Source organism: Cyanistes caeruleus, chromosome 17 (genome assembly GCF_971803275.1).
Source record: "Cyanistes caeruleus chromosome 17, bCyaCae1.hap1.1, whole genome shotgun sequence".
In the NCBI taxonomy this organism is placed as follows: domain Eukaryota; kingdom Metazoa; phylum Chordata; class Aves; order Passeriformes; family Paridae; genus Cyanistes; species Cyanistes caeruleus.
The window spans coordinates 15,160,762-15,177,026 of NC_141717.1; the positions used below are offsets into that span (position 1 = coordinate 15,160,762).

A 16,265-nucleotide genomic window follows, 5' to 3' on the forward strand; every position below is an offset into this window, starting at 1 on the left:
GTGAGCACAGAGTCAGGGCATAAAACATTTCTGTCTGACGAGAGCCAGAGCAGCTGCAAACCAGAGACGTTCCTGGTGTGCAGGACACGATCTCCACCATGTTCTGGCACCATTTCCAGGGATAATTATTTATTTACGTTTAGGTGTAGCTGCTAAAGCTGAGTAAAACCATCACAACCCGTTCCTGTGCCCACTAAAAGGTGTCAAATATCTTTAAATATCTGTGAATTTCTCCAGTTTCAGTGCAATGGTTTGAAGAGATGGTGAAGGTTTTCCGAGTTCAATCCCGTTTTCTGTTCCTTACTCCTTATCTGAGCTGGTTCCTTTGCACCTTCCCAGCCTTTGCAGGGTGACACTGGTGGGATTTGGGATTTGGGATCTCTCCTCCCACCAGCAAGATGACAGGACCTTTAAATAATGTTTTCTATTCCATTTCAAAAAAAAAAAAAATTAAAAAATAGAAGATGAAATCAGAACAGCCTAACTGGAAACAGATGGCAGATGAGAAACTTCTTTTAAAGAGGATTTTTAATGCATTTATTATGAAGAAAATCATTTCTTGGTGTTGGGGATGGACGTGTGAAGACAGAATGTGCCCATTCCAGGAGTGGAAGGGGCTGGAGCGGGATGATGCCTTTGGTGTGGTGTTCTTGGCATGAGGGGAGGATTTTGCTGCTGGTGAAGTGACTTTCCTGGCTGGAAGGAGGCTTCCTCCCATCCCTGCTCCTTCATCTTCCCTCTGGGATCGCTGGCTGTCAGAGCAGTTTCGATTATGCTCTGACTGTGGGTTCCTGGCTTGGCTTTCCTGGAATGGTTTGGGTTGGAAGGGATTTAAAGCCCATCCAGTTCCAACCCCAGCACCTTCCACTACCCCAGGTTGCTCCAAACCTCGTCCAACCCGGTCTTGGACACTTGTAGGGATGGAGCAGCCACAGCTTCCCTGGGCACCCAGTGCCTTGTGTCCTCCCAGAGGGTCAGCTTAGAGGGGTTTTTTTCAATAATTTGCATATTCCAATCAGTCCTGTCTTGTCAAGTTAAATGAGTATGTGCTTTTATGTGTAAAACCATCCACAGACAGAGGTGTCACTTTGCCCAGTCCCCCTCCCACCATGATTGGACAGCTTTAATTAAAGCCACTTCAACAAACCCCACATGGTTTCAGAGGGATGGGTCCCAGTGTCTGGAGGTGAAGATGGATTTTCTCTTTTCCTGCTCTGACGAGGAGAACTCCTTGGCTTGTTCTGGGTTTTAACGTTCCTGTGAAACGCCGCTGCCTCCAGAGGGGTTTTATTTTGCTTTGGAAGCGCTGGGATGAGGCTGCAGCCCTGGGATGCTTTAGCCCACACGCAGTTTACACAGCTGCACCATCCCCTTCCCCAGGCTCCAGCAGGGTCGTTATCTCCGTGGTGATGCAACAGCCAGGAATTGCAGGAAACCTGTGTCACTCATTACTTTCATCTTCCTCTAAAAACCGGGATTTTTGGAGCTGTGACTCAGAGATGAGCGCAGGATCCTCCTGGAGCAGCCGGGCTTTGCTTGGTGCTGTGCTGGCAGAGGCTCCTTCCCCTGGGTGTGCCATGCTCAGTGATGGTTCTTCCCTGGAGAATCGTTTGCAAACACCAATCCCACTTTCCCTTTTTGTTGGGAACAACATTCCCAACACCTTGTGGCCTCCCATCCCTGGAAGTGTCCAAGGCCAGGCTGGACAGGAGCAGCCTGGGACAGTGGAAGGTGTCCCTGCACACACGATAAGGGGATGGAAATGAGCTTTGAGATTCCTTCCAGCCCAAACCATTCCATGGTTTTGATTGATCCACGGAAAAGATTCCATGATTTATGCTGGCATTGTGCAGAGGGTCCTGGATTTTTTCTTGCTGCTCTAAACCCTGAGCTGCCCCAAAAAAGCCACGATGCAGGCAGGTGTTTGCAGCACGGGGTCTCACCTCTGCTGCTTTCCGCTTGGATTTTAATTCCACGGCTGCCAGGAGCTGGTTTGTCCACGTTCCTGAGGAACTTTCTCCACACGTGAAACTCCCTCTGGGGCCGGGCTGAGCTCTACAGGAACCACGTGGGTTTGGTCTGGGCTTGGTGTCCACACACAAATTTAAAGTGGCACTTTAAATTTACCCCCTGCTCCAATCAGGAGAACTTGGAAGGAGGGAGAAATCCCAGATCAGGCCAGTTTTGGAAAGGCTGAGGAAGTCTGGGAGGAAAATGCACAAAAAGAGCAGTTTGGGAATGTTTTATCCCAAATTTTGGTCAGTGTGGTGTGGCAGCGATGGTTGGGATGGCTCATGGATGGATTCCCAGCACTTTGTGAGCAAACAAGAAGAAAGGAACATTATATATATAATATATAGTCCAGGATTATAGAATCCTGGAATGGTTTGGGTTGGAAAGAACCTTAAAGTTCACCTTGGGCAGGTTCACCTCCCACTAGGCCAGGTTCTACATCATGGTCACCCTTGGAGAAGCTTCCAGCTCCTCTGAGATGCCAAAATCCAGGAGTTGAAAACTCAGGATGCCTCAGTCAACAGAAATTTCAAAATTTCCTCTGGAAAGACAAATCAGATTGCATTGATTGTTTGGATTGGGGTTGGATGGGGAGTGGGAAAGAGATAGGGATTACTTTTGTGGCATCATTAATGTCATTTATTCCATAGCCATTATTGAAAAGCAGTTGTAATCCCCACACAAATCCCTCTGGAGCTACGAGGGAAAATCTGCCAGTTCTCCTCATCCAACAGGGATCATCCCTGCAGCCAGAAACCTCAGAGGGAGCAGAGCCAAGGCAGAAGGGTCAGGGGGGCACTCTGAAACCCTTTGCATCCAAATCAGCTCCATCTCCGAGATTCCAGGGGCAGAGGGATGGTGCTGGAGACACAGCAGGGCCAACGTTGCAGGGACAGTGGGGTCCTAAAGACAGAGAGAGAATTTTCCTGGGGTTATTTGGGGAAAAAAACATGATCACAGATAAGAACTGGAGCTTCAAAATGTTGTGTTCCTTCCCAATTCCCCTTCTCCACCCAGGCAGGGAGGGATCAGCTGGAAAGTCCTGGCTGGGCAGCAGCAGGTCCTGGTGGCCATCAGCGAGAGGGTCCTTGGTGCTGCAGAATCCCTGCTGGAGGGATTTCCTCTGGCCCCTGAAGCCAGGGAAAGGGAGATGTTTCCATGGAAATCTGTTCCTCAACCCTCTTGGCAGCCAGAGCTGAAAGGACTGGAGTCTTCTGCCCCCAATCCACGTTTATGGTCAGTGTGAAACCCCACCTGTGATCACCACATGCGGCCTCAGCAAGGCTGCAGTAAATTAAAGCACCACAGGGAATTTTAAGGAATACATCCTCTTCCTTCTCGGAGTCAGGTTACAGCGACCTCGGAACATCTGGACACAGTGTCTCAGGGCTCCCAGAGGTTCTGCTGCATTAAAGGTTCATCTGCCTTTGTTCAATTTCCCTTCCTTGTTGCCTCCTCTGGATTTGGGGTTGCTCTCAGCATTCCCAGCCATTTCCTGATTCCCAAGGGGAAACACCCCATGGAATTTTAGCGGTGTCTTTCCATGGGCAAGGGCGGATCCGTAACTCCATGGCCGTTTGTCGCGCTCATGGGAGAAGTCTGGAATAAAACGCGCTCCTGTTTTTCCAAAAGCCTAAATTCCCTCTAAGCTACTGGTTCCCAGCATCCTGAAAGCCTGGAATTAGGGGAGAAAAATGCATTCCTTAATATTCCCTAGATTTTAGGAGTGCATTCGGTCATGTGACACTCCTTTGCTTTGGAATTTTGGATTTGCCTGATCTCCAGGTTGTCCTGACAGGGTTCAGTTGAAATAAGGGTGTGAAGGTGGCTCCAGCCATGGGGATTTTTGGGAGCCCAGAGCAAGGGAGATGCCAAAGCCATGGGGTGGCTGTGGTGGCCAGATTCGTGGTGGTCCACATTGAGAAGATGGTGTTTGAACTCCAACATCTCCTGGAAGTGACCCCATCCTCCCCTTGGGAGCAGCACATCCCCATCCCACCCCATCCCACCCCACCCCATCCCATCCCATCCACCCCATCCCATCCCACCCCAACCCCTGTGCCGTTGTGCAGAGCTCAACGCCCAGGAGGAAAATGCAACTCCAGCTTTTCGCTTCTGCGCCTCTCGGGCCCAGACCTCGAGGTTTTAAAGACTTTCATATGTGCTTGACTTGATGTGCTCCGAGTATTCCCACTGAAGTGAACTAAGTGGATAAGACTTTGCAGGATTAAAGCCAAATGAGTCCTCACCCACCATGCTGGGAAGTCTTGTTGAAGTGGGTCATTGGAGGGAAAGGAGGAGGAGGCGGCTCCCAACTTGCCTCTTTCATTTTATGCTTTTATTTATTTAAAGGATTTTTTTTAGGTTTTTTTTTTTTTTCTTAGGCAGCTTTGGGGGGGAGAAAAGAAAATAAAAAGCCCCAGGCTGTGGTGTAACCACCACAGGCAGATGTTGTCATGACTACTAAACAAGAAACCTGATTTATAAAATGAGGAAAAACAGATGAACGTGAAATAAAAGAGAAAAAAAAAAAAAAAAGAGAGAGAGAGAGAGGCAATCTTAAAATATTAACTCTGATGTAGAGAAAAATATAAACAGACAGGGTTAGGAAATTCCATAAGGAATATGACTTGTTTAATATTAATCATAAAGGAAAAGATTATGAGAGCTCCAAAGGGTGCCAAATGAAATCCTCCACACGCAGCCACTGCTGTGATAAGAGTCCTCGTGGTGGCTTCCCTGGGCCACGCTCTGGTGGAGATGTCCCGGCTGGAAGTTGTTCCAGGGATGTTCCTGTGGTTCTGCTGCTTCTCCTGGTGCTTTTCCTCCCTTGCAGGAGTTTCTGAGTGCAAATCTCCAGTGTGTGACAGCCGAAATAAGCTGTGCTGTGTAAAATAACCATTGGAAATGTGGGTGAGGTGGGAGAGGGATCGTGTTTGGGGATGTGCAGGGATTCCTGTGGCTGGGCCGGGTCAGGAGTGGCTGTGATGTGTCTCAGACCAGGGGTTGGCGATGTCCCAAAGCTGCTGAGGGGCTGGGTGGGCTCTGCTCCCGTCTCAGCTGGGTCACACTGCTTCTCTTCTTGTCCCTCTCCTGCCATCCTGAGTTGGCAAAGCCCATGATCATCCTGCACTGGAGAAGCTCCAGGTGCCACAATTCCTTCCTCAACGCTCCCAGACCATTCCTTGTCCAGAACCAGGAGCCCTGAGGGTCTTCAGGACCAGGAGACACCTCCGGGCTGGTTCCAAAGGCTCTCACCGGACCCACGCCAGTCCCCTTTGTCCCTTGGGCTGTCACCACTGGTGTTCCCTGGTGACAGAGCCCGCTGTGGCTGTTCCCCCCAGCCCCAGCACGGTGACAGCGGCGCTGCCACCACAAGACGCCAGAAAGGAGCAGCTGTGACCACAGCTGGGAGGGCTGGGCAATACCTCCGTGGGATCCCGGCTGGAAAATCCCGGGCAGAGCTGTAATTTGCCGCTTCGTTTCACTTCTCTCCGTGCTGTCTGGGCCGCTCACGGCTCCGGCACGCCGACATTTCCAGGCCCAAATGGGAGATTAATGCCTTGTGGCACGGCCTGTGCTCCGGCAGGGAATTCTGGAACTCTGGGATTGCTGCTCCCGGCCCACGCTGGCCCCGGCTCTGCCTTTGGCACTGGCTCATAAACAGCTTGGTTTGCAGAAACCTTCAGGGTTCCTTCTCACTGTCAGGAGAAATTAATCTCCAAAGCCAAACAGAAACTCCCTAACAAGTCTGTGGCCTGAAGGTCCAGGATGGAGATGCCCACCTGACAGGACCTTCCAGGGCTGCTGGGCAGATTCTCCTCACAGAATCCATCCAGGACACCTGGGCAGATCCAGTCTCCCCTCTGTCCTGCTCCTGATCCATGTCCCCACCTGCCACTGGCCATGCACACATTGCCAATGAGCACCATGGGGATGGAGCAGGAAAACTGGAACAGCCAAGATTTCTGCATCTTTCCTGTCCTGGGAAACCAGGACATTTCCCCAGCTCCCTGCATCTTTCCCAGCTCCCTGCATCTTTCCCAGCTCCCTGCATCTTTCCCTGACTCTCTGCATCCTTTCCTGGCTCCCTGCATCTTTCCCCAGCTCCCTGCATCTTTTCCCAACTCTCTGCATTTTTTCCCCCCCAGTTCTCTGCATTTTTCCCAGCTCCCTGCATGTTTTCCCAGCTCAGCAGCCTGGGAGCATTCAGATCCCTGCTCCTTCTTATCAATCCCTGTCCAGGCTCCTCCGGCAGCCCCAGGCAGTGCCTGGCACGTCCTGTTGCCCTGGTGTCTGTGTCCCAGGCTCACTCTGGCACCTGGCTCCGAGGAGCTCCTTATCCACACGGCTGGATGGGGCTGTTGGAATCACAGGATGAGGCAATGGCAGATTTCGGATTTTGAGGCAATTTGGGATTTTTTTTCTTCCCCTCTGTTGACAAACCCAGTTTGTGGGTGAATAATGAGTAACCTCTGAAAGCGAGCCCCGTGGCTCCTGTGGATGCCCTTGGGTTTTGTGGGATGAGTCACTGCAGGAACTTCCTCACAGACAGGCAGCTGCTCTTCATCCTCTGCTGCAGATTCCTTGGAGCTGGAAAACCTCAAGGCCCGGGCAGCACATTTCCAGGGGAGCATCTTTCCCTGATAACAGCACAGCTGGCCCTGGGTGTTCGTCGGGGCAGTGGTCCCCCTTTGGTGACAGTTCTGCCTGGAATATCCAGCCTGGAATATTTTCATTCCTCTTCCAGGGTTCCTCTCATATGTAAGCCATCAGTGCAGCAGCGTGAGCAGGGATCTCGCAGCTGTGACCTTGCAAGTGGGTGGCATTTTCTGCTTCCTCCCCAGCATCCTTCGGGATCCACAGCTCATGTGATCCGCCACGGGCCAAATCCGGGCTGGGAAAAGCGGGATGAGGCTACCAGGAAATACCCACTGCACTCATCTCCTTATGGCTGGGATCTCCAAAGCTCCCAGGAGGAGCCAGGCTCCTCAGGCAGCCCTGAAATCCTCGGTTGCTGTTTGTGCAGGCAGCAGGCTCAGAGATAAATGGCTCCAAATTTCTGAATCCCATCCCTTTGGAGCACCTCTGCAAAGCTAAAATCAGGATTTGGGCTTCTTTTGGCTTCCATTCCTGTCCTGGCTGAACAAACTCCATCAATTCCTGTACTGGAGGTTTCTTTCAGATTCCTACAAGTAAATAAATCCATATAAATAAAATTAAAGCCCCCCCTGGCAGGGCTGGAGCAATGAGCATCCCAATTTCTGGGGTTCCAAGTGATCTTCCCTGCCTCCAGCCCAGCATCAGTTTGTTCCACATAGAACAAACTTCTCAGGGAAGGAAAAAGCTGAAAAATCTCCTTTTCTTTTTTTTTTTTTTATCATTTCATCATTTACACCTCGCTCCCATTGTAATTGGAATTATGAGTAAGGCTGAAAAGAAACTGCTGCAGATGGCAGCATAAAAATGTGATTTTTTTTTAACACATTTTGTGTTTTCTTAAGCATCTCTGGTTTTGCCCAGGGTACATTTCATTTGCTATTTATTTAGTCGCCACCTCTGACAGCTCAGGGATTGCTAAGCTGCCATCTGGGATGGAAAATGGGAAAAAGCCTGTTTTTCCTGCTTTTTCTTCTTTTGACCTCAGAAAATTTAACAAGGGCTCGATGCCCTGTGGGTGGGCATTTTGTAATTTAAATGAGTGCAATCACCCAGTGAGCTGGGTGGTTACAACCAGGAGTTTGGGCTTAGAATTGGAGAACCCTGGAATGGCTTGGGCTGGGAGAGACCTCAGTGTCCATTCCCAACCCCTGCCATGGGCAGGGACATCTTCCCCATCCCAGGTTGCTCCAAGCCTTGTCCAGCCTGGCCTTGGACACTTCCAGGGATGGAGCAGCCACAGCTTCTCTGGGCAACCTGTGGCAGATCCTCACCAAGGAGTGATCCTTGTGGGTCTCTCCCAACTCAGGATATTCCTTGATTCCTTATTTATCACATTTTCCAGCAGAGTTGAGGGAAGGATTTGGGACTTTTTTCCTGGTTTTTCAGAATTTCAGATTTTTTTCTGCCTTGCTGCAGAGGCCGTTCACCGACGGAGATGCCTTGGCACAGTGGCTGTTCTGCCCTTCCTTCACATTTCTCCTCTTTCTTTTTTAGCATTTCCATACATTTTTTACATCCAGTCCTTCACTTTTTTTTTTTATCCTCCAGGCTTTTGCAGCCTGGCTTTATTAAAATCAAATGCTGCCCAGCCCCAAGCACAGCACCGGGCTGGCTTTTCCTGGTGTGTTTTCAGCCACAAGTGTTTCCCATTTCTCCTGGGCTCTCAGGATTTCCCCACGGGCTCAGGGATCAGGGATCAGCTCCGTGTGTTCCCCCCCAAAACGTGCTCTCGGTTTGCTGGAAAAATCCAGGTCATCCCAGAGCTGGAAATGCACCCAGCCTTGGCTTCCAGTGACACCGAGTAGCCAACCCAAGTTAAATATCTCACTGCAGATGTTGCTGAGAGCTTAAAATTACCCAGAATTATGGATTGAACGAGGCAAGGAAAGGGGCTGCAGAAAGATCCAAATCAGGGAAGCCACCAGTGTTTTCCAGCCCGGTGTCAGGCTGATCAGATGTGACATCCTTGACTTTCTCTGTGTTTTCCCTGTGCCTGCGGTCACGTCCTTTCCTTTTAGCTTGAAAAGGCAGAGATGGGTTTGAATCTCTGGATTCATTCTGGATTCATTGAGCTGGAATTTAGGGAGCAGAGTCCCAGTCCAGCTGTTGCAGATGTTGCCACAATTGGTGAAACCAAAACCTTGGGTTTGAATTATTTTGGAAGGGGATTGTGGCACAGATCCCTGTGCCAGGGCTGTCTGAGATTGGCCATACTCAGCATTCCCATCAATATTTATTCCCAAGAACATTCTTTTCCCCATGCTCTGTCTTTAATACCAATTTCACCCAAATTTTACCTGGACTAGAGAAGATGTTTGCTATCAGAATAGATTTTTTTCTGATGTGTTCTCCATCTCTCCTTCCCAAAAAATTTGGTTTGCCCCGACTTTGACAATTTTTAAATACCTCTAAATATTGCAAAAAAAAAAAAAAGTGATTTGCAAAGGAGCCTGCAGTGCCTGGCTGGGGAAAGGGAATGGAAGCATTTTTGCCAGAAGTGTTTTAGCATTCCTTCAATCAAGGAATATAAACAGTTCCATGTGACTTTGGGCTGATCCAGGATTTGAGAGCAGAGTTTAATTCACATCATTTCTCACACGGGGAATTTTGAACCCACACATCTCCTGGTGAAAAATGTCCTAATTAGCAGGGAGGAGGATATTCTGGAAAAGGCTGTCACTTTCTACTCTTGATGGTGTTCCACTTTATTATTGATCACTAATTAATCATCCAGCGTTAATTACAGAGGAGTTCTGTGTAATTGAGTAATTGATTGGTGCCTATTGACAGCCCATTCCAGGCTGTAACTAAACCTCAATCCAGGATTATTTCTACAGGGCTGGAAAATGCTTTTCCTGAATCCTTCTTTTCCTGTGTGTTGGTATTAGGGGATAATCCTGGCTCTGTGGCACAAGTGGCAAATGAAAATGAAAATGGCAAACAAAAATGAAAATGAAAATGGTGTTTGTGGTTTCACCAAGTCCAGAGTTGGTCCTGGCAGTGCAGGTTGGAGCTGAGGGCTGCTTCCATCCTCCAAAACCTGCTTGCCTGGAACCTCTTGGGAAAGACCAAGGTGCTGGGAATGCCTGGGGTGGAATTCCTCATCCTGGCTGCTGTTTGGAGCTAAAGAGCCCTTGAGTGAGTGACGTTCTGCTTTTTGTTTTGGTTTGCACGTGCTTGGAAGTTAGGGAGGAATTCCTTTATGGAAAGGGCTGTCCAGGGTGGAATCCCCATGCCTGGAAGGATTTCAAAGCCATGTGGATGTGGAGCTTGGGGACACTTGGGGTCAGTGGTGGCCTTGGCTGTGGTGGGGGAATTGTTGGACTCGATGATCCAAGAATCAACAATTCCATGATTCCAACCTCAGAGATTCCGTGATTCCAACCTCAATGATTCCATGATTCCAACCTCAGTGATTCAATGATTCCAACCTCAGTGATTCCATGATTCCAACCTCAATAATTCTATGATTCCAACCTCAATGACTCCATGATTCCAACCTCAATGACTCCATGATTCCAACCTCAATAATTCCATGATTCCAACCTCAATGATTCCATGATTCCAACCTCAGTGACTCCATGATTCCAACCTCAGTGATTCCATGATTCCAACCTCAGTGACTCCGTGATTCCAACCTCAATGATTCCATGATTCCAACCTCAGTGACTCCATGATTCCAACCTCAGTGATTCCATGATTCCTCAGTGATTCCACGATTCCAACCTCAGTGATTGCATGATTCCAACCTCAATGACTCCATGATTCCAACCTCAGTGACTCCATGATTCTAACCTCAATGATTCCATGATTCCAACCTCAGTGATTCCGTGATTCCAACCTCAGTGACTCCATGATTCCAACCTCAATGATTCCATGATTCCAAAGAACACCCACACGGGGGGGGTCACAGGGACAATCCCCCAGCCCCTCCTGGCATCCACAGGGTTGGTCTCTGCCATGGATGTGCCCTGGCTGTTCCCAGCAGGATTTGTCTGCATCCCATGATAAATTGTCTGTGGCCATGATAAATTTTTAGGTAAAACAACATACATGAGTATTTTTCTAAGAATAGCTTAACAAAATCACTCCAGTGCAGGAAGATACTCTATTTTGACTTTTAGACTCTACTTTGGGGCAGCAGGAAGGATTGGATGGTTCTTGAGGTCTCCTTTTTCCCTTTAAACGATTTATAGTCCTTCCAGACATCCCAATTTTTGCTTTTCTGTGCCAATGGCTCAATATCAGGATCCCCAGTGAGGTGATCCTGTCCCTATGCTGAGGACAAGCTCCAGGTAGCTCTCACCTGTGTTTAAGAGTTTCCAGTTTGTTTTTGTCCCTCCTGGACAAATATCCAGCCTGTGCAGTGGAATTTGAGCTTCCTCTGCCTACTGGATGTTTTTAACAATCTGGGATTTCCAAAAATAAAAACCAAACCCCAGCCAAACAAAGAAGCCCAACCTGTAAAAAAGTTACGGCTGGAGGTGCCCATTTTCTGACGGAGGGGTTTGGTAACGGGGCAGGGGACAGAAATGTGAGGAATAATTGGTTTTGGGCCTAGAACCAGGAAAACTACTTTTCCAAATTAATCCAGCGAGAGCCATGAATCCACTGTATTTCATATCACACTTCATAAAACTCCAGTCATAATCCATAAAAGTGACATTATTAGATTAAAACCCTCAGTTCCTCCTAGAAGGAGCTCGCTCATTAGACATGCTGTAGTTTTATAACCTCAAAGTTCCTCCCCAATTACCATGATTAATACTGGGCTTTAATAAAAAATTTCTCCCAATCACCACAGGGGTTGATCCCATCTGGTTGGTGTAATTGGGATTTCAATATTGTCCAGCAAGAGAAAGACGCTCTGGGAACACAAATCATGGCTGAGGATGGATGAGGATGGAGGGCTGGAGATCCAGCTGGGTTTTGGTGCTGGTTGGAGCATGGAAAAATCCAGGTGACGTGAGCCAAAGGCTGGAATTGCTGGGGGAAGTGTGGATGGATTCTCCCTCCTGGTGCAGCTGATGAAGGATCAGGGAAGCTCCCAGTGCTCTTCCAACAGGGATCTGCCCTGGGAAATCCATCCCAAACTGAACATCCCAACTGGAGCCAGCACTGTTCTGCTCTGAGGGAGCAGCACCTGGAAGCTCCAGAGGTTTCACGCAGGAAAGGCAGGATTTGGGCTCCTGCCTGCCAAGGTTTGGATGGCAGTGGGTCCCTAAATCCTGGGAGAGGCTGCTCCTGAGGGATCAGCGCTGTGGGAGGCGCTGGGGTTCAGCCTTGGTGCCACAGACACATCTGTCCCTCTGCTCTGCTCTGGAGCTCTGCCACCAGTGTGAGGACGTGGAGCTGCTGGAGCAAATCCAGAGGAGGCCACAGGGATGCTCCAAGGGCTGGAGCCCCTCTGGAGCCAGGCTGGGAGAGCTGGGAATGTTCACCTGGAGAAGAGAAGGCTCCAGAGAGAGCTCAGAGCCCCTTCCAGCTCCTGAAGGGGCTCCAGGAGAGCTGGAGAGGGACTGGGGACAAGGAATGCAGGGACAGGAGCCAGGGAATGGCTTCACATTAACAGAGATCAGGGCTACTGGGATATTGGGAAGGAATTCTTCCCTGGGAGGGTGGCACAGATTCCCAGAGCAGCTGTGGCTGCCCCTGGATCCCTGGAAGTGTCCAAGGCCAGGCTGGACAGGGTTTGGAGCAGCCTGGGAGAGTGGAAGGTGCTGGGGGTGGAACAGGATGAGCTTTAAGGTCTCTTCCCACCCAAACCATTCCATGATGACGATGATCAAATAACAAAACTCACTCTGATGGCCACAAAGCCGCTTGCTGGGACACCACCCCTCAGGATATCTGACAAATCCCATTTTTTGGCTTTGAAGCAGGAGTTCCTTTGAGGTTTGTCCTTGCAGATCCAAGGGGTCCATGGTTTCATCAACCCCCGGGTGAGCAGGAGCTGGCGCGAGCTCCGAGCCTCAGCCAGAAGCACTGAAATTAAAAATGTGTCGGCTCCACAATTCCACCCCAGCCCAGAAAAACGCCAAACTCGTGTTATTTTTGAATCCCCTGATTTCTCAGGGCTGCTGGAAATAAGAGCTCCCGCTCCTGACTTCCAAGCAATAAAGAGAGGTGAATCACTGCTGAAAAAAACCCTCCCGTGGACCACCCAGGGGCTCCTGCAGAGCTGGGAACCAGAAGTGGCAAAGCGCAGAAGGATTTTCATAACACAACTGCAACTGCACGAGGCAAAATCACCTCGGAACAGGAGCAGAGTTCCCCGAGTGAGAGGTGTGATAATGAAGCCAGGCTGATTAATATGCATCAAGCTAAATCACATTCAGGTCACAGGGTGAGCCCCAAACCTCGACTGTAACATGTTCCCTTCCAGGACCCAACATGTGTCTGGAATTCAGATAGAAATCACTTTTTTTTTTTCCCCCCTCCTAATTATCCAACTCAGCATAAAATATTATTTTTTTAACTAAATAATAGTTAGGATTTTTGTTCCTTGATGTGATTGGTCAGAGCTCTCCTTTTTTTAACAATCTGTGACTTTCTGAAGAGTCCTGCTGGGGTTTTAAAACTTGTAACTTGCAAATCACCATGTCAGAAACCACGGTGCCAATCACATAAAATATGAAATCACACGTTCTCAGCGTGTATTTGTTGTCATTTTAAATGAGGAAACTTGGATTTTTTTTAACAGAACTCAGGCTGAAACTGTCCCTGTGTTCTTGATGTTTGTACTGTGGAGTGGTATTTTGGGACACTACATGCAAGATATTCTCCTAAACAGCCAATAAAAGCTAAAATTAAAACAAAATAACGCCTCTTAAAATGCACACTTCTATATTTAATGCTGCTCTTTAATTAGAAGTTCCAAGATTTCCTCCTGAAGGGTTTCAGGAGCATTGCTGTCACGGATCCCTTGGAATGAGCGGGAAGCGGGTGATTCCCGTGGGAGCACCGGGGAAATCGAGGCACTGTGGAAATCGAGTCACTTTGGAAATCTAGTCACTATGAAAATAAGTCACTTTGGAAGTCTAGTCACTATGGAAAATAAGTCACTTTGGAAATTGAGTCACTGTGGAAATCAAGTCACTGGAAATCAAGTCACTTTAGAAATCGAGTCACTGTGGAAATCCGGCCGCTTTGGAAATCTAGTCACTTTAGAAATCAAGTCACTTTAGAAATCGAGTCACTTAAGAAATCAAGTCACTAGAAACCAAGCCACTCTGTCCCCTGGCTGATGCTCCTGCTGAAAGCACAGGCAGAGTTGTTGAACCATGGGACACGTTTGGGCTGCAGCCTGGGCTCCAGGAAGGCTTTGCCACCCTGGGAAACCAGCAAGGTCCACATTGGGATGCTAAAATCCATCACCGTGTGTTTTCGGTGGCATTTCGGAGCTCCAACTCTCTCTGCTTCCTTGTTTCCCATCCAGGTGCTCCTGATCATAAGTGGGAACCTGAGTTTCCTGAACTGGCTGACCATGGTGCCCAGCATGGCCTGCTTTGACGACGCCAGCCTGCAGCTCCTCTTCGGCTCGCGGCTGCGGGAACGGGCGGCGCGGATGCAGCTCCTGGGGGCGGAGGGAGACAGGCTTTCCCTGGGTGAGTTATTCCCCAGTTATGGGATTCTGGTGTGCTTGGCTCCAAAGCTCTCGTCTTCAAAGCCAAGCTCTGCTCCTCTGTGGGCGGAGGGTGCCTGGACCTCACAATGTGAGGTTGGTTCATGAGGGTCTGTGGGGACATTGCCATGGGGACATTGCTGTGGGGGCATTGCTGTGGGGACACTGCCATGGGGACATTGCCATGGGGACATTGCTGTGGGGACATTGCTGTGGGGACATTTCCACAGGGACATTACCACAGGGACATTGCCATGGGGACATTGCCATGGGGACACCGCTGTGGGGACATCGCTTCTGGGACATGTCCCCTGTACAGGACCAATGTCATAGCACGTCCAGGCAGCTGCAGCTCTTGAGTCAGTCCTTGCTCTGCTCCCTGTGACTTGAACTCAAATTAAGAATGCGGAGTTGCATGGTTTAAGTTACTTTTTAAATCTATATTTTTCTTAATTTTGACTGTTTGAAGTCAAGAATGAAACACCCCGTGGGACTTGAGGAGGGGTTAGAAGCTGGGTTCTCACATTTTCCCTCCTCACTTGCTCTCCTTCAAGGCATGGTGAAGAGAAGGTTCCAGAGAGAACATAAAGCCCCTTCCAGCTCCTAAAGGGGCTCCAGGAGAGCTGGAGAGGGACTTGGGACAAGGCTTGAAGAGACAGGACACAGGGAATGGCTTCAAACTGGCTGCAGGCAGGGTTAGATGGGATATTGGGAAGGAATTCCTCTCTGGGAGGATGGGAGGCCCTGGCACAGGCTCCCAGAGAAGCTGTGGCTGCCCCTGGATCCCTGGAAATATCCAAGTCAGGTTGGACAGGGCTTGGAGAAGCCTGGGACAGTGGAAGGAGCAGCTGCTGGTGGCCACTGGTAGCGTGGCCACCATCGTGATGGGGAGAGAATTCCCCAAACCAGGGAGGAGGAGAATTCCTGTTCATCCCATGAGTGTGAAAAAACAAATCCAAGGGGGGTTGTAGCTGGAAAAAAGGGCTCGAGGTGGCTGATTTCCCCTTCCAGAGGCGCTTTCCGAGCTGCCCTGATGCAGAAGAAGCAGCACTGGGATGTTTCTCATGAGGCTGCGGAACAGATGGAGAGTGGTGTTTGCAGCATTTTTATAAACCGCATATAAGCAACAAATTGCCTGTAATATCAACAACAATCACAGCTGCTGGGGTTAAATATCCCAAACATCTGTCAGAGGAAGGAAAAATGTCAACAAGAGGCAGCATCTGTCTCCAGACTTTTCTACCAAGAAGCAGCTTATTAACCAAAAATGGGAGTTCCAGCTATGCAGCTTCATTAACATTTTGTGTCTTTTAATTTCACATATTAATATAAATCTTTATCATATAAATCTTTATTGGCTTTTCCCCTCCTGGTGCTTTGCTTTGGAGGCTGTGAGTCTCAAACTTTCCTCCTCCATTTATGCCTCCAATCCCAAACAGGGCTGAGGCTGCAGCTTCTTTTTGGGAGGAGAAGCCAAAGGGAGTCTCTGTGAGGGGGAGGCAGATCCTGTTTTGAGGAACTTGCACCTTTTCTGTGATGTTCTCCAGAAAGTCTGACTGAGCCAGGGTGTCCAGGCAAGGAGAATGTACATCCCACTCCGGGTGTAGCTGTGTCCCACCCTCAGAAGGGGTGGGGTGTCTGTAATATCCTGGGGATCTGAATTCCTGTGCATTTTCCCTGCTGAGGAAGCAGGGGTTGTTCAGCTGGTGCTGATGGATGCCAAGAGGCTCAGAGGAGCCCTCAGGCCTGGGCCACCAGAGCAGAAGACAGGAGGGCCCCCAGCCATGTCCTGATTTTCTGAGGCCAATCCTTCAAGTGTTTGATTTCCACTGAGGCCTCCACTTCCCATCCAGATCCCACTGGCTCCTGTCCCCACGTTTTACTCCATCTTTGCCATCTAGATTATTTTATTTTTTTTTTTCCCTGAATTAACTCCTTTTTCTCTCTGATTGAGTGACCACCAAGG

The 16,265-nt window shown here is 49.2% G+C and overlaps 1 protein-coding gene across 4 annotated transcripts in view; it reads left to right on the forward strand.

Annotated features, from left to right (window-relative positions):
• LMF1 (lipase maturation factor 1) overlaps positions 1-16,265 on the forward strand; it is a 139,782-nt gene that overhangs the window by 105,045 nt on the left and 18,472 nt on the right. For all 4 annotated transcript variants that reach the window (XM_086853850.1, XM_086853851.1, XM_086853853.1 and 1 more), the window contains one exon: positions 14,114-14,282. In XM_086853850.1, the coding sequence (XP_086709976.1) occupies positions 14,114-14,282 (169 nt within the window). The remainder of the gene's footprint in view (positions 1-14,113; positions 14,283-16,265) is intronic.